The sequence below is a fragment of the Pseudophryne corroboree genome, chromosome 11 (genome assembly GCF_028390025.1).
Source record: "Pseudophryne corroboree isolate aPseCor3 chromosome 11, aPseCor3.hap2, whole genome shotgun sequence".
NCBI classification, from domain to species: Eukaryota; Metazoa; Chordata; class Amphibia; order Anura; family Myobatrachidae; genus Pseudophryne; species Pseudophryne corroboree.
Window position 1 is genome coordinate 201,905,019 of NC_086454.1, and position 27,773 is coordinate 201,932,791.

The following is a 27,773-nucleotide window of genomic DNA, read 5'->3' on the forward strand; positions in this document are numbered from 1 at the left end:
CATTGATAAAAATGTTGACCAAAAGTGGTCCAAATACAGACCCTTGTGGCACACCACTTGGTACTTTAGTCCAATTTGAAAATGATCCATTGACCACAACGCGCTGCTCCCTATTATCTAACCAATTACTGACCCAAGTGCATATTGTGCTCCCTAGCCCTATTTCTTGTAGCTTGTAGATAAGACGCATGTGTGGTACAGTGTCGAAAGCTTTGGCAAAGTCTAAAAAGATTATATCCACCTCCTTACCCTGATCCAGGTTCGCACTTACAATAATTGTAATGATACATTTAACATCCAATCCACCCATCTAGGAAAACAGACCTACTAGTCGTTCCTGCCCACTTTGGGAACCACTGTATAGAGTTGTGTTGACCACAATCGGTAAATGTGTAATATGTAAAGCAGATTCTGTAGATCATACTTACTGAAGTTCAGTGACTTTAATTATATGCTGTCCATGCAATTAATGGATCTTGGCCTCAGCATGGAAGAAGCAGTAACTTAAACAAGTAATCTAATCAGCACCAGCATAATAACGTTAAAGGGTAATTTAACACTAAAAGCAGAGCTAAACAATACAGCTCTCACAAAACACGACTAAAAGCAGAATCTAAACAATACAGAGCAGTTAGGTAATAACAGCTTCGCCTCACTCTACCTATAAATAGTATGCTGACCTACTGCAGTAAATCGCTATGAGCAGAGAAGTCAGTAAAATCATTTTATAATGGTAACTATGGAAATAAATAATAAAACATATCCTTCAGAATCTGCTGATGTTAGATATGTACAGATGACCTTTGGTTTTATAGATACACAAAGTGAGTAGTACCACACAAAGTTATGGTGGCAAGCCACAGTGTGCCATTATTAAAGGTGAAATTCAAATAGCATAATTGATAGCCAAGAAAAGAGTAATAATAACTGCAAAAATGTCACTAAAATCATGTAGAGGATAATAGTTGTGCAACTACATCACCGTGAGATGTTTGCTGAGAGCAATGTTTAAAAAAAAATGAAATCCATTTTTGAGTTTGTCCAAAGCTCCTGAAACTTGTGAATTGTAACCATGGAAACAAAAAATAAAAATGCATTTCTCCAGCGTGCCGATGTATAGTGATCCCCAACTGTACTTTTTATATACAGGCTTCACAATATTGGTCAAACTCCTTCTAGAAGAGTAATATTTAATAAAGATAGACTTTTTTCTATTACAGTATGTGTTCACATTCTTTTTTCTTTAAACTCCCTGTGATGAAAGATGAACAGGAATGGTGATTCTGTACTGATACAATTTTATTTAATTGAAATTTGCAAAGGAATGTAATTCCATTCATTCCTGATTCATCCATCCACAGAAAAGTAGTCATAGATAAATGAAATGGCACTGCCTAATCCTTGTACATTTACTTAGTGTAGTATAATTAAATGCATTAATGCCCTGCTTATTTGTCATATCCAGTGAATAATTTTCCATTTATGTGTTTTATTTCTAGTGGAACAAAGAGCAATGCACCATCAGATTTACATTATTTAAATGTTGTCTTGTATGTTTTAGTTCTAACAAGTCCCATCCTTTCCTACGCAACAAGTTTTATCATTTGCAACTATTTTTTTTCACTCACTGATAATTGGGCCCCTGTGTGTCTGTTTTTTGGACATATCTATCAAACAATGGGGCAGCTGTATTAACCTGGAGAAGGCATAAGGAAGTGATAAACCAGTGATATGTGCAAGGTGATAAACGAACCAGCCAATCAGCTCCAATATGTAAATTAACAGCTAGGAGCTGATTGGCTGGTGCATGTATCACCTTGCACAGATCACTGGTTTATCACTTCCTTTTGCCTTCTCCAGGTTAATACATCTGCCCCATGATTTGCAAGATAACTCCGCAAATACAAATGACCCACTGGATGTATATATGGAGTATGCAACTAATATCGAAAGTATCTACTGCTGTTCTCCATCTTTGATTGTAAAAGCAGCCGCCATAGAAACAAATTTAATTAGTTGGTACCGATATCTAATGTCATCTTCAGATGGCACTAGCCATTGTAGCTTATGTCTACATTACGCAAAACTTATTGGGAGATCCATCCGTAATGACCTCTTGCATATGTGCAGATCCCAATCCTGGAAGTATTGGGATCTGCACATATGCGAGAGGTTACACATTTAGCAGGAAAAGACTACTTTTGGAGTCCCTATTCCTCGATGTCAATATTATTTATACATTGCTGCAATACTTAATTTCTTTTTGCCACAATTTGTAACCACTCTGTCTTAGCACAAATTATTATATTTAATCTTTGGACAGTATGGGTGGTTACAAATACAGCACACAGATCAGAGCGAGCCAGAGCTATGAGGGAAAACACAATACAGCATAATACATTATAAACCCCACTAATGGTAGTGACCAATAAGATTAGCAGCCATCTGTTACTGCTATCTTATGGACAGTGGCTGGTTCTAATGGTGAATTTTTTTTCTGGTTCTTTAGCTTCCTGGCGGGATGACCGGCGGTCACAATACCGATGGCTACATCCCGTGCCCTCTAAATGCTGACTAACAGGGACTACTGCCACTCCTGGGTGTCCACGACACCCACAGAGTGGGAATAGAACTTGTGGTGTACCTTTGGTATGTGAAGCCATCTTCAGACTGTTAAAGCTCCAACGACAGTGAGTGTTACTGTTACGTTATGCAACATACAAGCACAGCAGTGTTCATCAGAAGGTGAAGTATTCCAATCTTGTGTTAAGATAGCAGCGAAAAGCTTTTAACTGGGAAAGTGATAGGCTGGGGAAGCACTTCTATAAAGAGGGTGACCTGGCAAAGCACTTTCCCATTTGGAAAGGATTTATTGTTAATTGGGGAAAAACCCTTGTTAATAATCCTTTCACTAGTATACCCATAATCGTGACAGGAATAAACAAGGGTGTCGCCAAATGCTTGTGTGACACCCGTAGGGTCAGGTGTGTGTATCTAAATGTACTAACCGATTGTTGCCGAAGCTCTCGTTCTTTGGCACGTTGGTCATGACAACTCTCTCCACAGAGGATTCTTTGCCTTGTCTTCGGAGAGGTAAAAGGAATACAGGCCGAGTCTGCGATGATTCGGGTTAAAGACCTCAACTGGAGGTCGCTTTATTGAACTATTAGAAGAGGGAAGGGACACTACCCACATGGAGATACTCATAAATGTAAATGAATTGTACACAGATAAAAACAATGTATATGTTTCACAGTTGAATGCAACTTCAAATTAAAGTCAGGCTTATTCAATACAGTATATAACCCACCAAAGTTAGACACATTAAGCTAATGATGAAATGTTTCTATTCTTTTCTATGCAATAACATCTAAACATTATGAGAATGCAAACATTATTACAGAATTGTCCCAGTCTTGCCTGGGCCAGGTTTAGCAACAGATCCCAATGGTGTAGTCAAGTGTAATTGAATTGGGATATATAGGGATATATATACTGTATATACAGGTTGAGTATCCCTTATCCAAAATGCTTGGGACCAGAAGTATTTTGGATATCGGATTTTTCCGTATTTTGGAATAATTGCATACCATAATGAGATATCATGGTGATGGGACCTAAGTCTAAGCACAGAATACATTTATGTTACATATACACCTTATACACACAGCCTGAAGGTCATTTTAGCCAATATTTTTTATAACTTTGTGCATTAAAAAAAGTGTGTCTACATTCACACAATTCATTTATGTTTCATATACACCTTATACACACAGCCTGAAGGTCATTTAATACATTATTTTTAATAACTTTGTGTATTAAACAAAGTTTGTGTACATTGACCCATCAAAAAACGAGGGTTTCACTATCACACTCTCACTCAAAAAAGTCCGTATTTCGGAATATTCCGTATTTCGGAATATTTGGATATGGGATACTCAACCTGTATATATATATATATATATATATATATATATATAAAACCCACGTTTGATTGTTTAGGCTTAGTTCTGTGGACAAAGGAATTCCTGTCCAAGGTAATGGTGAAATAATCCTTGCCATGCAATAGGGATAAAATTAAGTAGGTCAACAAGAAAGAATTAATGTACTCCACTAGTTTACGTTACACAAAGCAATTGGAGCTGTATATCTGAATCCAAGCACTAGATGGTGCTATTCCTTCAGTTTTCCCAGGCCCTGTAATATGGGCACTGTCCTGTAGCGGAGACTACCTGGGACCTGTACCGCAGCCATGCTGCTTACTGTAATTAGAGTCCTACTTCGCGTAGGCTCTGCTGATTGGTGGGATGGGAACCGGTTACTCACTTTCCCCACGCTTCTCCGTTATACTGACTTGGTGTTGCTGAAATGTCACTGAGTCGCAGGGATCGGCATAACCCTGGGACCCCTACTAACATAAGGCTCCTTTCTTCCCACTTCTTGTTTGGGGCATTAACCCTTAAGGCAAATGTTCTGTGTGTCGGACGGTCTTGCCTCTCACTGGACTCCAGGGTATGTGGGTGGCCAAAGTCTGGGGTAGTGTTCAATGTGAGTGTATAGGGCAAAACATACTCACAATGGGGTACATTTACTAAGCAGTGATAAGAGCGGAGAAGTGAGCCAGTGGAGAAGTTGCCCATGGCAACCAATCAGCACTGAAGTAACATCTATAATTTGCATACTATAAAATGATACAGAGCTGCTGATTGGTTGATGGGGAAATATCTCCACTGGCTCACTTCTCCGCTCTTATCACTTCTTAGTAAATGTACCCCAATGTCCTGGATCAAAAAGCACCCAAATATTGAGCCCTTATCACTGACTTTCTCTCCAGCAGGGATTCTTCTGCAACTGCTGCTCTCACTCTTCTTCATGCTTTACACTGTGCTGCAGGGGAGTATGGTTAAGATCATTGCGTCCTGCGGGTCCTCGCTCTGTCTTGCGCCAGGGCTCCCCTGCTGCCGCCGAATCCTCTGCCACTCCGCAAAAAGTTGCTGGTGCTGACGTTGTGGGTGGTATGGTTTACATACTGGTGGCCAGGTACACTACCGCTGCTGCAGGTCTGGAGCTGAACAGTGCCCCTCATGGTCTGTCCCGCCTTACTCATAGCTGCAACACGCCTGCTCTCCCTCTCAGCATATTGCTGACTCTGCCCTTAGAGATCTCCCAGCTCCTTGCCCTCTCATCATGCTCCATGTGCAGTCTAACTCTCTCCCCCACTTCCTGTTCCTACAGGCTGCTCACATGTGCTCTTTCCCTGCAGCCGGCTCTGGGTCCGGAAGTCCTCCTCTTTTCAGAGATCCCTGCAGACTCATGCTGTTCACAGTAAAAAGGGCAACTAAAAGGGAGTTAACCCCTGCAGTCCCTGGAGGAATATTGGCCATGTCTCTTGGATGTCAAGAAGGAGGGGGACCATAAGGCTGTGGGCTATATATCTCAACAACTGGCAGCCCAGAGAGACGTTGGCACTTGTAGTTCCACAGCAGTCCGGGGGTATCACACTTGATTTTATAGTGAGTATTTACATACCCTCCAACTGTACCTTTTTAATAGGTACAGTACCTTTTTTATGGTCTGTACCGATTTTTGGCTCTCCAAACTTCCATTGAAAGTATAGGAAAAGGGGTGTGACCACGCCCCTTTTACCCGTGACCACTCCCCTTTTTCTAATTTGTACCGATTTTTGTGTGTAAAATGTTGGAGGGTATGTATTTAGTGAGAGTATAATTAGTGTGTAAAAAGGTATAGTCTGCCTCTTACAAAGTGCAGTGTATTTAATACTGCCTACATATACAAACCCATCAAAAACAGTCAGCCATTAGATGTGGCAGTAGAGCCACCCTTACAAAATGCAGTGTATGCAATACTTCAGACATATATAGGGCAAGCAACCAAAGCAAGAAAGCTGTTAGATGCAACAGTATTGCCAGTCTGTCTTAGCTGAATGTTTTTTTGTTTTTTTTTTGGCACCATTCCGCAAACCAAGTCCCCTGTAGAGCATTCAAGCAAGTCCAAGAGCCTGGAGTAGTGACATTGGCCCTGGACATATATATAGATAGATGGGTTGGGATTGAAATACTGGCCGTCAGGATGCCAATGGTCAGAATACCGACCGTGGCATCCCGATGATGAGAATCCAGACAGGGGGAAAGTTAAGTATACTTACCTCTCCCCAGTAGTCCCCTAATCCTCCCTTTTAGCAATCTAAACCTAACCCAATTCCCCCCCTTGCCGCAGCCTAACCCTAACTCTCCTCGGTGGTGTATAAACCTCGTGGGCTGGGAATGGGGCATGCCAGCGGCGTTAGAATGCCATTGGCGGGGCATGGTCCGGACAAATCAGGCGTGTCGGGACCATTGGGGGGGCAGGCCACAGCTGCTACGTGATGTCATGCGCAGCTTTTGTGACGCGGCGGCTAGCAGATTGCCAGCGCATAGGAGCTGTGCTGGCATGGAGTTACTCGCAAGGTGCAAAAGCACATTTTGCCTTTAGTACACCCCACCCACAGTGTGTACATAAGCAACATGTCATCATTCAGATGACTGCACTTTACAGTGGTGGGATCTCGCAAATTTGAGCGAATAAGGCCAGGCAAAGGGTACAAATTGAGCTGCCGTTGACGATGTTTAAAAGCCACGCCAATTTGCCACCTTTCCAGGCAATTAAATCCCCCCCTTAAGTTGGGCCGCTATTTTTTAATAGCAAAAAATATTCTGATACCATCCTCAGGGAGAGTTCTATAAAATGATCTCAGAAAATATGTAAAATGTGTTGCATAAGATTATTGTTTTTACAAATTTGGTGCACAGTTACAGCATTTCAGAAGGTAGACAGTATATGATCCATATTAGATCGACAGAATATGTATACAGTATAGAATGGTTGGATGTTGGTATTCAGTCGGCAGACTCTCTCTAGTAACAGTGGAATTCTATGCAAAAGACTAGAGGTTAAGTACAGTAGATACTGTTTTTATTTAACAAGAAAAATGGCCTTGCCTTCAGCAGTGCTGAATAAAGTGAAAAGATAATTTCATTCATTTTAAAAGTCAGCTAGACAAATTCATTTTTGTTGTGTGAAGGCACATATAGAAAGTTGCATTTGTAGTATGACTTGAGAGCTGTGAACATGAGCAGAATCATCTACAATATATTTGCATGTTATTTGTCCTTATCAATGTTACTTTGCGCTTATTAATTGAGCAAATAGAGCACATCAGACGTTCTGTATAATTTGACCTTAAAAAACCTTTGAAATTTTTGCCAAAATCACATCTCTTTTTGTAGCAGAGTTACATAACTAGGGAAAATCATGTCAAGTTGTTGTGTCTGTGCTACAACCACGATACGGCTGAATTTGCAATATAAGTGTGGGGAATATAAGATACATCTAGACGCAGTAAATACATGTATTGGTAGAGGAAATTAATCCTGCGTATAGGAGATAATTTATAACAAAAGATCGTGTTTCTTGCAATCATATAGCTTAATCTAAACCTTATCATTGTACTTATCAAAACACCGGTGAACGATTCAGTGGGCAGGATACAGGATGCACATTGCAAGAAACTGCATCAGTTCACATTTGAGCAACAAATGGATTTCAAACAATAATAACAACTTAAATGTTTAAATTGTAAAATAGATGTTTCTGTTCCACTCAATAGGAGGAAAATTAGAGGGCAAAAAAAGCATTTGTCTGACTGGTCCTAATTTATTGGCATTGACTTTGTCAGTACAGTATTGGAGCACATAACAACTGCAGGTTTATTTTATAGAAATATTTATGATCCCTGCTATGTGGCATAATCTTACCTAAAGCTTCCATCCTTTCAAGGAGGCAAAAATAATTGGTGTTATCTACAGATACTTCTTTCTTAATAAATAAAATACAGGCTCTCAAAATTCCAATAAATGATATATATGTAGGTGCTGTCAGGGGCATAGCCAGAACTCTGTGGCCCCATAGCAACTTACTGAAGGGACCCCTGTCCCAGTGCTTCTAGAGACACCTCTCCGCAGCAAGTGTTAGTGCCCTAGTTTATTTTACAAACCATAATAGAGCCTTAGTAAATATTATGCCCAATAGTTGTGTCCTAGTTTTTTTATGAACTATAGTAGTGCTTTAGCTAATGTTATGCCCCACAGTAGTGCCCTTGATTTTTTTATGAACTATACTAGGGCCTAGTTCACATTATGTCACATAGTAAGGCTGCCTGTAAACATTATGCAGCACAGAACCCACAATTCACATTATGGCATACAGTGCCTCCATTTCATAATATCCCACATTACAGTGTCCCAGATAATATTATGTCACATAACATTATAATGCCCTCCAATTTATATTTTACCACAAAGAGCAGGTCCAGGGGCATAACTAAATATATTGTAGGCTCCAAAGGAAAAGTTTGTAAGGCCCCTATGTACAGTACCACTCAATAGTGAAAAATGTGTATAACACATGTAACTTTGACAGGGAAGAAGGATCCCATAACAGCTGCATGCCCTGCCCCTATGGTAGCTACACCCTGGAGTGCTGTACTATTGCCCCCACTACTCCCAACTATACTATTCACACTGGTACAGATGTGTCCTCTTACATCTTTGCTCAATGCGCTGCAAATCGCGTTACACATAACGCGTGAGTGCTGTGTGACACTGTAACGTGGCATTTCAGATGCAGATAGAGCTGCAATTACACACTGAATAAGGCATGCTACATATTCTTTTAATCAGCAGAAACTGCACAATGTCCTATAACATTACTTTGCATCTAAGACACATTTTTGCAGAAAAAAATGCAGAGAAAGACGCCCAGCGGTACCGAGTCCTGCCATGGTATGACGCGACTTTAAGGGCTGTTTAGCATGACTGCAGCAAGGATGTAAGAGATCACTTCTGTACATGTACTCTTCTGTTCCAGTCACTATTCTGAGAACACTCATTCTTCTTATCTTGGTTCTGACCTTTCTTGGCTAAACTGAGAGCTCACGAGCAGGGTCCTCCTACTCTTGCATTTATTTTGTCTACTTTCTATGCTCCTGTTTTATTATGCTCCCAGGCAGGCAGGCAGAGGCATTCGCAGGGCGGAACGGGGTGGCGATGCAGCGTTGCGGGGGTGGCGACTCGGTGTTGGGGGGGGTGTGGTGCCAAAAATGGGGGCAGGCTTGGGGCTGCCGCGTGATGTCACATGCGGCCACTGCGACCAAGAAAATGGCCACCCTGCACCTGCCTTCACAGACCGGCTGCAGAGGCAGGGGACTTCCACGAGTCGGTGATGCAATCACAGTTATACTGCAATCGCATTTCTGGTGTACATTTGCATGTTAGGGGCCTTGCCCTGTGCTGGCGGGCGGCCCCCAGCATGCGATCGCAGCCAGTTGCAGTTTTCTATTTTAGCAAAACTGAAACTGAAGCTGAATAAGGTCCAATACTCAGTTGGAACAACATGCACTTAAACTTAACAATTACTACAAAAGGCTTCTGCTGGGTATAAACTCGGACTAGCTTTTGATGGGTCAGAATTGCCCCCTAGGAGACTGTCCTGTAGAAAATGAATACAGTAGCACCTATTCAGTTTTCAATGCAGTTTATGCAACACAAATTCCAGCTAGGTGACCACTTGTTCCAATTTAATATATAATTCCTTATTGAACTGTGAATGCTGTCTGCACAGATAGATCTGGGTTCAGTTTGTTTTGTTGACATTTCTTATTCAGACAAAATGGCAACATGTCCAGAATGTCGACAACCACAACGTTAACATGTAAAATTTTGTCAGGTTCAAAATGTGGACATTGAAATAGTCGACAGATGCATAGTGTTGACACCTAGTTTTCAACCTAACTCTAACCCCTAACCATTGACATCTTGAATTGTTGACATTTTAGCCATGTAATATGATAAGGGGATCATGTCTAAGGGGTATACTTTTCCTTTTCTATTCCCCTCCTTTTCTCTGTCTGATTCTATTGCTTGTATTATATTACTATATTTCATATCTTTGAAGCAAATGTATAATTTTCCTTTTATAAGCAAACCCGCAGAGGTTGCATCTAGACATATATATCTTTAAATCATTAGGAATATTCTGTTCATATAAGAATGCACGCCAGTCATATAGAATGTAAATCATAAGAATGTATTTCAACAAACAATTGCTACTCATAGAATTCACTTTTATCATTAAACAGTATTGGTCAAATACAATGCAAGTCACCATATAATAGTTTCACAGATTTAAACAATATAAGAAAACAAATAGGATGAAAGAAGTGTGAGAGATGTATGTACTGTATGTGTGTATTTATTACTGGGGAGATATTTACTCAAAGCACTCGGCTAAATCCTAGATTTATTGATATATATTGGACAATATATATCTTAAATAAATACCTTAGGGGATTGGTTTTGGTATATGTGTGTGTGTGTGTGTGTGTGTGGGGGGGGGGGGGGGGGGAGGGGCAGCATGTGGCTGCATTGTCCACAGACCGCATGGGACAGAAGCTAGACTCCATTTTGGGAAAACTCCCATAATTCCAAAGTCTGTAACATATCCAAGCCAACTAATCACATTTCACAATTCCAAGCCAACACAGTATCTCAATAACCAGAGCATATTGTATGCTGGCTATGTTATATAATGTAGCCTGTAATTATATGCCAATCCAAGTCTGTACTACATTATGCTAACTTTTCAGGCCTAAAACCAACTAATTCCAAGCCTTCCAGGACCAGCACCACATATCTCATGCTGTCCCTATGAGCCATCACAAAACCAGATCACCAGGTAACCACAAATATCAGCCTGCCATTGCCACAAGCACATGCTATATTTCAGCAAGATGCACTATATAAAACCACTACAATCTGTTATAAATCACCATCCACAAATGTATACCAGGAATGCTATGCTACAGATTGTCTACTGTTCCAATTCATTACAGATTTCATAGAGTATTATCACCAATACATAACAATCACATGATTGCACAAGTACTATTAACCTTAAAGTCAAATGTATTTACATATTAATTATTCTATGCCAATCGTTTCACAACTACTTTACCACAGAAATGTATTTTACTATTCTATGCCATTTATCTATCTATCAGATATAGAGAGTATGATACTTAGCTTTCCAGGGGAATAACTCCCAAGCTTCCCAGGCATATCAAGGTCCATGCTTCTGAGAGAGGCTTTTTAGCTGTGTGCATTAGTGTGGGAGTCAGGAGAAAGAGAGAGCTCTGATTCAGTGGGTACAGTATATCATACCTGTGGGTGTGTCTTTCACAGCATGTGGGCTAGCTGTATCAGTGGGCTGGGATTGTCTATTCAGCCAAGGCTACAGTGTAGGGATGTTAATTCGGCTTCAGGTTACAGAAGCCAATATTATCATTCATTCTTTGTATCTCTAAAATGGATATATGGGATTACTCTGTAACATATCCCCCTGTTGACAGTGATCTGGCATTCGACAGATTAAACTGACAATCAGTCAAAAACATTTTAGTGTTAGTGTGTGTTCTGTGTTAGTACAGGTGTCTAAAGGGGAAGATTTAGTTTGGAAAAGATTACAACAAAGTCATTTCACAGTTCAAAGTATAAAGTAATGAAGGGGTTGAGAAGAGGCATTTCTCCCCTGCACCGCCATAGGTAGATGGAAAAAAAACCTTGTTTTTATATTTATGCATACTTATGCAAGGACAAAAAAATCTGCCTATGTGGGCAAGCCCTTTCCTAATATCCCTCAACAATGGAAACTAAAGGCCTTAGTTGTTTCTTTGTGAAGTCTTCTTCTCATAGTGTGGTGGGTCTTCTGAGGGTGTCATCATCCCTTGGACCATCTGGTTCAGGTCATCTGTGTCCGGTACTTCTGGTCTGTGTCCTGTCCGATCATCTAAGGGTCCATGCAGTCATCTTTGGATATATCGTCTGTCTACAGCTGGGCTCGTCCTTCTCATCTGTATCTATGTAGGAAATAAAGAGGTATCAGTTTTGATGTCTCTCTACCTATCCATGATGTCTTCTCTTCCATCCAATCCACTTGTAGTCTTTTGATATCCTTCTGTTGACTTGTTTTCCTGTAGATGCGAGAAACAGAAACTCTTCCAGAGCATTAGTTGTCCCTCCCCACCCTCTATGATACTTGATGATTTTGTATACTCCATTCTGAAATTTTTACAAATCACATTTGACACTATTTGCGAGTGCTACAGATTGAACTTCACATTATTTTAGCCATTAGATGGCATCCAGATCCTAGGATGCCTTTGCTTTTCACATTTTCATAAAACATTTCTCCAACAATGTCCTGATATTCAGGATTTTCACATATATTTATCCTGAACCAACTCGTATACTACCCCCCCTTTCTCCTTTCCAATAATCTGTATATTAATTGGGAAGGAGAATGAAGGAAGTATTGGGCTCTTTGACAAATTTGTGGAATGTTTCTTGGTGCTCTGAGAAAATAGAAACATTAGCATACATAATACAATTACTGTCAAAATGAAACTTTTTCCTATCTTTTGCAAACACACAAACTGTTAGTAAGTTTTACCCAAATAGATTACCAATAACACAACATTGTCCTGTAGAACCTATTTAAATATGAGACCATTCTTTTACCTGCTGTGGACCGGTAAAGATGAGATGAAACAACTCAAGTTAACAGACCAATCATATATCAGATATTAGGCAACCATTAGCTCAATATCTTATGATTACCTTGTGATTATGATTTTATTGTTTCTTTGCAAACAGCTGATCCAATGCCTGTTCTGCAAAGCCACTTTTCTAACATGAGCAAATTTCTCCATTTTCTGGTTAAAAGAAAACACGAATTGTCCTACCATTTGATCTAACACCATCAATATCTTGGAGTTCCAAAACTCCTAAAGTATGGGAGTGTCCCTATTGGTCACCAGAGGTAAAAAAAAACCATCAAAATTACCACTATATGCATTTAAGGATGACTTACCTTCCCACCGTTTCAATCATTACTGTGACAGTTTAAACAGGATGATCATATTTTATAACCTATGGTCATCTCCCTGTCCTGGTGTATAAGACCATAAAGATCAGGGTTATTCTTAATTCCTTAATTCTGAACATCTCAATTTAACTAGGGTTTACAGAGATTTGTGAACACAAAAAATAAAATCATATTTGTGTCAGCTCTTAACAAGCACTTGGGATTTATACAACCTTTCCATATGTACTCTTACAACAGTTGTGACGATGTTTATCCAATACTGTGTCACCTTATGAGAGATATGTCAGCAATTAAACTTTTCCAGATCTTCCAAAAGAACCTTGTCCCGCCCATTTTCCAATTCCTAAGAATCTGGTCAGAGGGCTGCAATACATACTTACTACCACTAGGTGGTTTGAGGATATTTTCCTCCAATATATACACATATATTCCAAATACCTGTATATACCTGGTATTTCACAATGAGCAGGATTTTAATACCACCTGTCTATTTGTATCCCATATATTACCATATACAGTTTTAAGAACAATTATATGTATCTCATTGTTATTATAAGCTGAAAGATTGAATCCATTATCATCTGTCAATAATGTTACAAAAAGACGTCTCCTTATGTACATACACATGACAGACCCAGATCGCCAAATCTTTGCTTATCATGCAACATACCTAGTACTAAGGGCATATTACATGTCCAACGTTCCGAATATTACATATATTGCATTGTTTCTTAATATTTATAATGTAATGTATATAGCAGTCTAAAAATTCATGTTTCCTGAAGTCATATATATATATATATACTTACCATATGACCCGTTTATCTAAGGAAAGAAAAATTTAGACATCCTAACATCTGCGGCATCTTAAATTAAATGAACATCCATCTTTACAGTTATTGTTAAAGACTTCGCCTTCCTGCGATTTAGTCTTCTTTCAAATACCTCTGCTTACCAATCTATAGAACGATTATTACAGGACTCATTGCAAAACCCGCTATAAGGTCCACGTAATTACACCCTGCTTATCAATACCTTACCTGATTATAAGCTTCTTACCAGGGTACCAGAGGCGGAACTACCGGCAGTGCAGGCAGTGCACTGCACTGGGGCCCGCCTCTGTCCAGGGGCCCAAGCATGTAATGAGTCAAACTGACTCATTACATGCCGCTGTGCGCTGCGGGCAACCGCTGCCCGCAGCGCACAGCCGCCCGGCGAAGAGAGGAGAGGAGAGGAGCAGCGGTACTACAGACGGGGGAAGGAGGAGGAGGGAGGCTGAGAAGGGAGCCGCAGCAGCGCTTTGTTACTGGTGGAGGCGCTGCTGCTGCTGCCCCTCTGCTTCCCTATAGGCTGTCTTCCGAGAACAGCCTATAGGGAAGCAGAGGGGCAGCAGCAGCAGCGCCTCCACCAGTAACACAGCGCTGCTGCGGCTCCCTTCTCAGCCTCCCTCCTCCTCCTTCTCTCCAGCCCGGGAATCGTCTCTGACGCTGCACCGAGGAGCCTGAGCCAGCGGAGAGGGTAAGTATAATTCTTCTTTCTTTCTTTCTTTCTTTCTTTCTTTCTTTCTTTCTTTCTTTCTTTCTTTCTTTCTTTCTTTCTTTCCTTCTTTCCTTCTTTCCTTCTTTCTTTCCTTCTTTCCTTCTTTCTTGTGCCTGCCTGCCGCAATGTGTAAAAATGGGGGACTACCTGCCGCACTGTGTAAAAATGGGGGACTACCTGCTGCACTGTGTAAAAAGGGGGGACTACCTGCCGCAATGTGTAAAAAGGGGGGCATACCTGCCGCAATGTGTAAAAAGGGGGGACTGCCTGCAGCAATGTGTAAAAAGGGGGGACTGCCTGCAGCAATGTGTAAAAAGGGGGGATTGCCTGCCGCAATGTGTAAAAAGGGGGGACTGCCTGCCGCAATGTGTAAAAAGGGGGGACTGCCTGCCGCTATGTGTAAAAAGGGGTAATCTGCCCGACGCAATGTGTAAAAAGGGGAATCTGCCTGCCGTAATGTGTAAAAAAGGGGGACTGCCTGACGCTATGTGTAAAACAGGGGGACTGCCTGATGCTATGTGTAAAAATGGGGAATCTGCCTGCTGCTATGTGTAAAAATGGGGAATCTGCCTGCCGTAATGTGTAAAAATGGGGACGCTGTCTGCCGTAATGTGTAACAAGGGCACGCTGTCTGCCGTAATGTGTAACAAGGGCACGCGGTCTGCCGTAATGTGTAACAAGGGCACGCTGTCTGCCGTAATGTGTAAAAAGGGCACGCTGTCTGCCGCTATGTGTAACAAGGGCACGCTGTCTGCTGTAATGTGTAAAAAGGGCACGCTGTCTGCCGTAATGTGTAACAAGGGCACGCGGTCTGCCGTAATGTGTAACAAGGGCACGCTGTCTGCCGTAATGTGTAAAAAGGGCACGCTGTCTGCCGCTATGTGTAACAAGGGCACGCTGTCTGCTGTAATGTGTAAAAAGGGCACGCTGTCTGCCGTAATGTGTAACAAGGGCACGCGGTCTGCCGTTATGTGTAAAAAGGGCACGCTGTCTGCTGTAATGTGTAAAAAGAGGAATCTGTTCGCTGTAAGGTGTAAAAGGGTCTCTACCTGGTGTAGTGGTGCTACTGTGCGGCGTAATTTGAATAATGGAGACTACTGTGTTGGTATTATTTTGTGGTCACACCCCTTCCCCACGAAGCCACGCCACTATGTATTTTTGCGCGCGCCTACGGCGCGCACTGCCCCTGGGGTGGACTTGGATGGGGGGGGGGGGGGGAGGCCCAAAGCATTTTGTCGCACCTGGGCCCACCGCTTGCTTGTTCCGCCAGTAAAGGGTACCTATAAATTGTAACAGAGTTGAATAAATGGGTCTAGTATACCCCCCTTCTGCGAGTTTCCTAAACTATTTAAGGAAATCGATATTTTAATGTTCGGTGTTCTATGACTGTATTACTAATTTGTGTGATATCCCTGCTGCCTGCTGCATGGAAATGAAGTCCTCGATTCTCTATAGAATCGGTGAATTTATCTTGCAGACCTGGAGTCACCCAGCCGAAATCGCTAATAATGGCCTTAAAACAGGTATCCAGTGCGCATTGGTCTGCTCAAAATTCTTAATGTGTCGCCAAAGCACGTACCCACCTAGACAACTTTCAAAGACATATTCAACGAATGTCTTGTACCACTGCAACCAGGGCAGAGTCCCCCAGATGTTACGCTTAATGCATTACATCTATGAGTCCGTGGGAGAGCCCCACGCGGCTCATACCTTGACTGAGTACCCCATTCAGATATCACACCCTTGACTAAAACCTGTCAAGTATCCATAATTTCATGGAATCTACATGAACTTATTCTAAGAAGAGGATCATCAACAACAAAAAAATACAACACTTAGTCCATCTGGGAAGAAAAGAAAATAGTGTTAGCAAGTTTAGCATATGTATAATTATCCATATTCTTTTCTTCTTCCTAAATAAGGTTCTTATAATCAGTCATTAACAATCTATTAATTTTAACTAATTGTATTGTAAATGTATTGCATGTGTGTGCTCAGTAATGCTGCTGTACAGTATGATACAGATCCCTGTTTTATTGGGTCTTGTACACTGTAAACAATCCCCCCATTCTGTTGCTGCTAAAACTTTAAGCAAAACAACAGAAGGTGTGGTAAGCTGAAACCATGCTTCACATTGGTGCTAAAAGCCTTCCTGTGTTAAGTATGATTTCCTTAACAAACATTAGAAAAGTTGCCAAATAAGTAATGTTTGTGTCATTACTTCAGCACAGTAAATTGGAATACACTTTCCATACATTTCAGTTAAACAAAAAAATTATTATCGCTATCAATAAATTTTCAGTTCTATTTATTTTTGCTTCAAAACTATAAAAACTTTTTTATTTATCCCAAAAATTTTTACAAGTCATATATGGGTTTGCTGCAATTAATTATGCATCTGTTAATAACAAAACTAAAGCAGTTTGAGTTTCAACTGTAAAAAATTATTTTTACTCTGTCCCATACAAATTCTTTAGTTACTTTAGTATTCAAGGAAACCTATTGGTATGCAAATCTTAGGTCTTAAACCAGCCAGAAAAGGAACTGTTTGCACATCACTTAGAACAATGGTGATAATTCCTGGCTGTATTGGCTGTGAACAAGTTGATCTGAACAACAAAATGTCTGCTTTATAAACTTGGGGAGAGTGCTACAGTTTTTAATGCATTTGATAACTGTATTTGCTGTAACAAATAAAAGTTATAAATTAAAACCATACTTGTTTGGTTACTTCAGTGTGAATCCTTGGTCTTGAGGAAACTTCTTAGTGCTGAAAAAAAACAAATCTTGCACGGAGAGAGATAAAGTATATTTTGTATACAAGCGATTTAAACAGAAAAAAAAATGAATATGGGTTCTCTGCTTTTAAATTGAGACTAAAGCAGTACTGTTGGGGCGCCAATGATAAGGGGATCATGTCTAAGGGGTATACTTGTTTCCTTTTCTATTCCCCTCCTTTTCTCTGTCTGATTCTATTGCTTGTATTATATTACTATATTTCATATCTTTGAAGCAAATGTATAATTTTACCTTTTATAAGCAAACCCGCAGAGGTTGCATCTAGACATATATATCTTTAAATCATTAGGAATATTCTGTTCATATAAGAATGCACGCCAGTCATATAGAATGTAAATCATAAGAATGTATTTCAACAAACAATTGCTACTCATAGAATTCACTTTTATCATTAAACAGTATTGGTCAAATACAATGCAAGTCACCATATAATAGTTTCACAGATTTAAACTATATAAGAAAACAAATAGGATGAAAGAAGTGTGAGAGATGTATGTACTGTATGTGTGTATTTATTACTGGGGAGATATTTACTCAAAGCACTCGGCTAAATCCTAGATTTATTGACATATATTGGACAATATATATCTTAAATAAATACCTTAGGGGATTGGTTTTGGTATATGTGTGTGTGTGTGTGTGTGTGTGTGTGTGTGTGTGGGGGGGGGGTGGGGGGTGGGGGGTGGGGGGGGGAGGGGCAGCATGTGGCTGCATTGTCCACAGACCGCATGGGACAGAAGCTAGACTCCATTTTGGGAAAACTCCCATGATTCCAAAGTCTGTAACATATCCAAGCCAACTAATCACATTTCACAATTCCAAGCCAACACAGTATCTCAATAACCAGAGCATATTGTATGCTGGCTATGTTATATAATGTAGCCTGTAATTATATGCCAATCCCAGTCTGTACTACATTATGCTAACTTTTCAGGCCTAAAACCAACTAATTCCAGCCTTCCAGGACCAGCACCACATATCTCATGCTGTCCCTATGAGCCATCACAAAACCAGATCACCAGGTAACCACAAATATCAGCCTGCCATTGCCACAAGCACATGCTATATTTCAGCAAGATGCACTATATAAAACCACTACAATCTGTTATAAATCACCATCCACAAATGTATACCAGGAATGCTATGCTACAGATTGTCTACTGTTCCAATTCATTACAGATTTCATAGAGTATTATCACCAACACATAACAATCACATGATTGCACAAGTACTATTAACCTTAAAGTCAAATGTATTTACATATTAATTATTCTATGCCAATCGTTTCACAACTACTTTACCACAGAAATGTATTTTACTATTCTATGCCATTTATCTATCTATCAGATATAGAGAGTATGATACTTAGCTTTCCAGGGGAATAACTCCCAAGCTTCCCAGGCATATCAAGGTCCATGCTTCTGAGAGAGGCTTTTTAGCTGTGTGCATTAGTGTGGGAGTCAGGAGAAAGAGAGAGCTCTGATTCAGCGGGTACAGTATATCATACCTGTGGGTGTGTCTTTCACAGCATGTGGGCTAGCTGTATCAGTGGGCTGGGATTGTCTATTCAGCCAAGGCTACAGTGTAGGGATGTTAATTCGGCTTCAGGTTACAGAAGCCAATATTATCATTCATTCTTTGTATCTCTAAAATGGATATATGGGATTACTCTGTAACATAATATTTTGACAATTTAAGTTATGGTGTCAGCCTTTTGACTGCCGACATTATGATTTCCAACATAATGACTACATACCATAGATTCAAGGTTCCTACCATTAGTTCTAATTGCTCAACTGTTAATGGTGCATACCATACTACTCTTGAATCTTGGGTGTCTCTCTCGGACATCCATAAAAGTTGGCAAGTCTCTTTCAACAGCATGCTGTCGCCCACTTCCCCTGTGAAGTAGGTGATTTGGGCAGCTGATGGTAGTCAGAAAGTAGGTAAGTATGGCGCATATTACTGAAAAAAATTACATGAGATATCTTATAGGTATAACACTTTTAAATATGTGATCTTTCTTGAATGATGAACTAATTGCCCCACCTGTTGTTCACTCAGCTGGATAGTAATAATGCTACTGCAGTTTGGAGCAGAATGGGGAACTTCATCCTTATCTTCCAGTGGCCCCAGACATATCTCCCAGTGTCTCACTCTATGGGCAGCCCTGCTTTAAAGTGCCTTCTGTTACACTCACCCCCTGTCAGTTTGGTTATATTGAGCACCTCAAGTGCTCATGATAGCTGAATATGATCTGGGATGGAAGGTGGGCAGAGTAGGTATACTGGGTGGCTTTTATTATGATGGAGTGAGGAAGAGCTGGGATTAAAAGTGAAGATATTTGATTATTCTGTATATATATATATATATATATATATATATATATAAATACAAAACTGACATTTTACTTTTTCTTTACTCAACTTTTGTATGGTCCCTGTTATATTTGCCCTACCACAATCAGTACTGCACAGTAATATCTTTAAATGTATACGAATATGTATTGTTGTTATTATTATGTAATTATATCATTATTAAAACTGTCATGATAATTTTATCACAGCTGAACTGCTGCATTGCTACAGTATGTATACAAGATGTTTAATTATACTCTGCAGGGGCAGCACAATAAATACAAATGCAAATATGCTGAGAATAAGGTTCTGTGTTTTGCTAGACTGGTGTACTGTATGTTGTATAATGTGAAATTCAAAGTGCAGTACATTAATAATGTGTTCTGTTCTTTGTCTTCCTCTAGGACCAGGGCACAGTGGGGGTCATTTTTAATGTGGGGACTGATGATATAACCATCGAAGAGCCAGGGGCCCTGGTGAGCGATGGGAAGTATCATGTGGTGCGATTTACCCGTAGTGGGGGTAATGCTACCTTGCAGGTGGACAGCTGGCCAGTCAACGAGAGATATCCTGCAGGTGAGGACAACCCTAACATATACACAAGCCTGAGAGGCACTTCTCCTGAAAGTACGTGGAGCTGTGTTATACATAGATCAATGAAAATTGCTATTAACTGCTGTCACTATAATGTACGAGCAGCGTGTTACTCCTTACAATTAATCCTAGTTTATTATTGTATCGGTTACTGTTATTTAATGCACGTGGAATTACATCTAAATTCATGATACAGATTAGAACTCTAGAAAGAACAGTATAATATCATTCATACATAAGTTGAATTATTTATCAGGTGAATATGTCAACACACTCCTAGGTACATACTATGCACCATAAAACACTTAGCAGGGCACTCATCCACTACAGTACATTTTGATATAAAATTTACAATTTTTTGCTACTCCGGATAGAGAAACATACAATGTTCATACTTTATCAATGGAGAAAATAGGATAATGCGTGAGATGAAAAAACAATCTTCATTATCTGCTTTCAAACCTCACTTTCCCACATTCCTCCTTTTTTTCTGGAATTCTCCTGCTTTCTCCCATTCTTTCTCTACGTCTATCTGCTAATGTGGACTACAGTTACTTTCACTTGTGGTTACACACTGTTCCCCGATGCATGCTAAAAAATAAAACTCGAAGACATCGGAAACAGAAAGCTGAGGAAAAATATATTCTTTAATGCTTACATCCAATTATCATAGTATAGTATATTCACTATTGTCATGACAGTTTTAAACACATCCCAGTGGGTTGCAATATACACCTATGTTGTGCTGAACTTCAGTTTAGAACCAGTCGCTAGCAACTGACAGAACATGTCTTACTTGCACTAAGCATATAATAAGTTTTACTTGCACTGGGCTGCTACTAGTCAACCACTGAATGCGTTTTCAGCTTCCCAACAAGTTCTGTGGTTAGCTGCTGGTTATTGGGTAAAAGAGAAGGATTAATGATCTTGTTTTTTTCTGAAGGTATGTGTTTGAAATTTGACTGAATAAATAATCAGAAAACGTTAATTAAAGAAAAAATATTGATAAACCTAATATTAAAAAATCAAGTGGTAATATGAAATTAACTTGTCCAAAATACCCCTTTTAACTGATTTCTAAACAGAACTAACTAGTACTTAACTTTTAATCCCTTATGCCTTCATTACAACCACGTTTTAGTCTAATGAAGCTGAAAAAGTATAATTGGAATGCAAGATTTGGGAAAAGGTGCAATAAATCTGATAACTCAGAATTATTTCTATTAAAGGAGCTGACTACGAATGTTGATCTAATTCTAGAGTAGGGATTCCCATAAACAGTCGTTTTTTTATGTAAGTCAGGTATTATTATTATTATTATTAGTAGTAGCAGTAGTAGTAGTAGTAGTAAAGTAGTAGTAGGATTGCCTGCAAGTCAGACTATCTCTTACCCATGCATGGAAATTCTTAAAACTTTCAGTGCAGGAGATGAGAATCATGGGCTTGTTTATATGTATGTATGACTAAAGCATTTGCTATTTGCAACTAAAAGTAAAAATGATGTGCTTTATGTAATATAAATAATTTGCTGACTGTATGATAAATCTATGTTTCCTATATCTGGTTACATAATAACACACATACAGTTTATGAAGATTTCCAAGCTCCTGCCTCTCATATCCTTGTCTAGGCTCTGCCTTATTCCCTGCTCTTTGTTCATCTCCCTCTGTCCATGATTCCGGGACTTACTATACTGTACTTCCATAGCTGCATCGCAATTCTGTGCTTTGTTCATAACTTTGACCACCCTGCTGATATCAAGGTCATATATGTCCACTTGTTCTCTTTCTCCCTGACCTGTTTCCTGTTTCACTTCCAGAATTACTCAGATCCTACAGAAATATATATATATATATATATATATATCTCATGGAGTTGTTATTAAACACTTACATTAGTTTATGAGATGAACCAGAGGGACAGTAGGTTCAACAGCCTCTGGCCAAGTATTTTACTTTACATAGTATATTACATCTGCTTCCTTCTAAAGCCACACATAAACATTCTCACACAACTGTCTTGAAAGCCTGTTTGGTGAAACAAATATGAGAAAATATAAACAGATCAAAATAGCTTCATTTAAATGGAAACCCATTTAACAGCTAATGATCCCATGTGAAAGGTTCTACTGGATAAATGTCTAATGGACTACTTAAAAAAATAATATTCTATATGTAACAGGAGCAATGTACATTCTGAAAACAGAACAGCCACAATTTGTATTTTTACTTTTAAATAGTAGTAGTATTGTATCACACCTAAAGTACCTGTAGTTACAGTAAATGGGAAGTTTTCGAGAGAATGTAGAAGTTAAGTAGGTTGGAGGTAGTGATATAATGAGACTAATTATTGGACTATGGAGTATTTTGTAGTATTTATAAGGACATGGCAAAAAATGAACAGCAGATGTACTATATGGCTCACATTTGTGGCTGTTTTCCCAATTCTTGCAATCCATACCATTCAAATTCTGCTGGTGGGTACAGTGAATGGGGGCATGATGGATCTAATCTCTTTAAATCGATTTTAATCACTTTCTAACCACTGTAACTGTTCCATGACCTGTTAACCTCTAACCTTTCACCTTGCAGATTCTAATGCCTCTAATGTTCTTTTATTAAAACTCTATAAAGGGAACCCAGATAGTGAAAGATTGGCGCTTGCCCGTCAGCGCATCCCCTACCGCCTGGGTCGTGTTGTAGACGAGTGGCTGCTAGACAAAGGTAACTTTTCTGGGGATGGGGAGGTTGATTTAAAAATTTAAAAAAAAATGGCGGAGTGAGAAGGTGAAGAGAATTTTAAAACAAATAAAGCTAATAATTTGATTATAAATCATCTAAACTTTATCATAATAATCACTTTCTTTCCATTTTACTCTGTTTTTGTCTATGCTTTGTTCATGATCCACTTTAAAGAACAAATTCCACAGATGATACTAGTTTATTTAAATTATTTCAGTCGTGACAGTCACAGTATTATTTGTTTGTTTTATTTTTGTTTAATATAGTAAAACAGTTAAAACAGAGTGCTACCATTACACATACAGTATATGAAGAATTGTAAGATTTGGGGAATTTAACAATTTTTACTGCTTTAAGAGGGGTACACACGGCGAGATGTTTGCTTAATTTCTAAGCAATTTGACTAGATTGCTTAGAAATTAAGCACGGATCACTCTGTGTGTATGCCCCACAGCGATAGTGATGTGCGGTCCCGCACATTACTATCATTGACTCTAGATTGGCATACATACCAATGACTGACTCCAAATCTATACAGATTGCTCACTTCACTGCTGGGTGAAGTGAGTGGTTACCCCCTCCCCCCGCCCAGCAAACATCGTGCTGTGTGCTGAGCATCCTGAGATGTGTGCTGAGCGTTCTGTGCTAGATCGCTCAGCACGCCCCTCTGGCACACATCTGTACGTGTGTACCTCGCTTTAGTTATATTTGAGATTGTATTTTTTGAGTAGCTGATTTATACCTGGAGCAGAAGCCACTGAAGATATATACGTTTTTATAATTGAATGGAAAATTCCAATAGAATGAAACCTTAAGCTTTTCCATAATAAGACATTTTTAGAACATAGAATTAATGTAAAATAATAAAAAAGGGGACATTTGATAGGTGCGAATTGTGCTTAAAACATCTGGCAAATGCAAATTGGGCCTTCTAGTCCCACAGGTTTCAGATTTGTTGATGTGGATGCACACTATTTCCACTGAAGGCTAAAACTCTATGTGAACATGTTCAGTTTCAACTGGATATTTAAATTAATGCTGAGAATACTGTAGGTGAAATTTCAAAAAGTTTAATTTGCAGATGTCATATATTGCTTCCATCCATATGACTTGTTAACATTCAAATGTTTGAAAAGTCAGTTGGGAGTCTGTTTTTTACTATCTAATAGACAGGAAAAAACAGACACCCAACCAACTTTTCAAACATTTGAATTCCACCCTTTGTTTAACCTATCACCTTTAAATGACAATTACACGATTTAAATTAATTACCCAACCATATATTAATAATATTATTATTATTATTATTATTATTATTATTATTATTATTTTACCCACCGATGTTCCTGTAGTTATATTACCTTCCGTTGGACACTTTTCAGTTATGCAGAGGGATCCCTGATAAAATAGTAACATGCCAATGCTTATATCCACTGATTTGAAAAAGTGCTAAAACCTATCACACATGACACTCTGCTCTTCAGCAAGTTCTGCACTTTACATCCTCCTCTGTAGATGTTCATTTTCATCCTTATATTGCATAGAGTGGGGTAGAGTGAGCTAAGAGATGATGGTGTTGATCAGGTATCAAGGTGTTAGGTAATTCATTTTTAAATGGAATTGGAGCTGACAATCTGTGAAGTATAAGACCTCTGCATTGGGCATAAAACACTTCAGGTTGTAAGGAAAAGATTTTATCTCCAGCTGTTAAAAGGGGTTTTTACAGTAAAAACATAGATCATTGGGATGCTTATCAGCTAGAATTGATATCAGCAGACACCACAGATGGGATCAAGAACAGGTTGACAATTTCTTAGGAAACGAAAACCTACAGGGCTTTAACAATCAATTATAATGGTGTGCTAATCCATGGAGTTGTAACATTACCAATATGCAGCCAAGAGGGTGGGATTTTTTGGAGAATCCATAAGACATCAGCTTTTTTTTCAATCAACACAACTATGTAATTATGTAAACTATTTTTTTTGTTTCACATACTGTATATTGATAGATAATTTCCTAAATGTATTTTGTTAGTCGCTGCGGAACCCTTACGGCACCAGGTAAATAAAATATAATAATAATTATATTATAATAATAATAATAATAATAATAATAAAAAAATGCATATGGCAGATGGTGAAAAGTCAGCTTGCATATGTAACCATCTTCTGACATCACTGGCAGTCTAACAGGCTGCAGCGAAGCCATAGAGGATCATGCATGGACAATCTGAATAAAATCCAGGCACTTAAGGACTGCAATGTGTAGAACGCCGTAGGGATGGTAAATACTCAGACCTGCAGAACGATGCTCTCTTGTGGGTAACAAAGAATATCCAGAAAATATGATTTCCTTTACTTTGTACTGTGATTTAGTTTGTGCTTTATGTGAACTAACCCATTTTAAATACCACATTTAATTTTCACAATTTCTACATAATTACTGTAGAAATGGCTGATTTAGTTTAAGGGGAAGATTGATCAAAGCATCTATTCCATTTATGCAATGCCGATTGCATGTGTAACTGTGGCTGTATCTACATCCAAAATGCCACGTTACAGTGTTTTCTATGACAGCATTCTGTATGCAATTACAGTCGCTGTCACACACAGAATATAGGCATTCTGCATTTCATTTTAATCAACAGAAGCTGCTTATTCGTTCTATTGCATTACTTTGCATCTAAGATGCATTTCCGCAAAAAAAAAAAAGCAAAAAAAAAAGACACTCAGCACTACCGAATCACATGGCACTCATGCGTTCTGTGTAATGTGATGCCTATATTCTGTGTGCTACTTCAGCTGTATCTGCATACAAAATGCTATGTTACAGTGTTTTCCATTTCGTATGCAGATACAGTTGCAGTTGCACACAGAATACAGGCATGTCACATATCAGTTTAATTAACAAAGTCTGCTTGTGCATCTTACTTGCATAGTGTGAATAAGACAATTTAGGGGAAAAAATGCACAAAAAGACTCTCAGCATTAGTAAACATGCTCACAACTAGGTGCAACTAGAAGGGCTGTTTAACGTGACAGCAACAATGAGGGAGGGCACAGACCATACATATACATACACCACATACATATTGTACATACTGTATGCCACACACGTATACATACACCACACATATACACATACCACACAAACACACACACACACATATATATATATATATATATATATATATATACACACACATATATACACATACACACATGTGCACACACACACGATTCCTTTCTCCTTATCAGGAAGCCATTATAGAGATCATTTACTGATTTACTGGGCTTCTTCCAGCAGCGGGATCCTCATGTAATCTGGGGGCGGAGCTTGTGACTGACATACTCAGGAGGACCCCAGTGCAGGAGAGAATAGAGTGAAGGTTATGGCTAAAACTAAGTTGGAGAAAGGACCTCTAACGTCACCAGGGGGAGGAGCTAGGGCCGAACAGGGTACCTGAAATGTAACCTCGCTGTTCTAGCATCTACTATAAACTGAATGAGAGGAAAGGGGTGGCCACCACACAGCCTGTACAGCTATAAGCACACAGACTGAATGATCTCACTAAACAACCAGTTGAGATAGTCCGCATCCACATAAAACTTTACAATACCTTAATTAAACTTCCCCTATTCAAAGCCGTCTGCAGTTTGATCTAACAACCAGAATATTACGAAATTTGTTAGGGAGACTAATTAGGGCATGGAAAAAATTTAAAAAAAAATTAGTGCAAAAAGTCTCCGATAGTGGGATTATCATACTGTACAATGAGTAAGAAGACAACATTTTTATTGCTGTGGTATAATTAATGTGACACAATAAAGGTTGTTTAGTCTTGTTATTCACATTGGGGGTCATTACGACCCGATCACTCGCTGCAGTTTATCGCAGCGCAGCGTACGGGTCAGAACTGTGCATTCATCGGCGCCGCAGTGCGCTGGCGCATGCCAGACGGCTGATGGCCGTCGTTGCCTAGCAATCACCTCTGCCTGATTGACAGGCAGAGGCGGTCGCCGGGTGGGAGGGGGCTGGACGGCGGCGTTAAGTCACCATTTAGGGGGCGCGGTCCGGCCAACGCAGGCATGGCCGGACCGTTGGGGGGGGGGCGTGTCGCGGCGGCTGCGTAACATCACACGAAGCCGCTGCGACCTGGGCAGTGAAGAGGTTCTCCCGGCCAGCTGCAAGAGCTGCCCTGGCCGGGAGTTACTCCTCAAATGCAAAAGCTTCGCTGCTGTGCGATGCTTTTGCATATCTGCGGGGAGGGGGGGGGCGGCACTGACATGCGGGGCAGACTAGCCCTGTGCTAGGCGTCCCCCCGCATGTCTGAGTGCCTGATCGTAGCTGAGCTAAATTTAGCACAGCTACGATCAACTCAGAATGATCCCCATTATACTATTGGCGACTTTGTGCACTCATTTTTTTTCACTGAATATTGGATTTATGCAGATATGGAAATTGCATGTGCGTCCTGCACAATACAAAAACAATTTACATGTCTGCACAGTTACTTAGCACATTCTTGAATTAAATTACCAGTTCAATTTGCAGAAGGCCGGAATTTGTCAACTTGTGAATATAAGTTGTACTGAATCATACATCTTTGTTTGCATATGTTAGATGGTCTATTTATCAAACAGAAACATTCTGTTGAAAGTGCTGAACATATACACTTTGCCTTCCTTGTAAATTCCTACTGTGCACTGTGGTGGAAATACAAGTTAATTTTACAATGGAA

At 39.6% G+C, this 27,773-nt stretch overlaps 1 protein-coding gene across 22 annotated transcripts in view; it reads left to right on the top strand.

Moving 5' to 3' along the window:
- Positions 1 to 27,773, top strand: part of NRXN2 (neurexin 2) — a 1,320,144-nt gene that overhangs the window by 1,041,894 nt on the left and 250,477 nt on the right. For 7 of the 22 annotated variants that reach the window (XM_063945216.1, XM_063945229.1, XM_063945219.1 and 4 more), the window contains 2 exons: positions 20,099 to 20,321; positions 22,922 to 23,011. In XM_063945216.1, coding sequence (XP_063801286.1) covers positions 20,099 to 20,321; positions 22,922 to 23,011 — 313 coding nt within the window. The remainder of the gene's footprint in view (positions 1 to 20,098; positions 20,322 to 22,921; positions 23,012 to 27,773) is intronic. The other 15 variants (XM_063945221.1, XM_063945230.1, XM_063945224.1 and 12 more) reach the window with 3 other exon arrangements.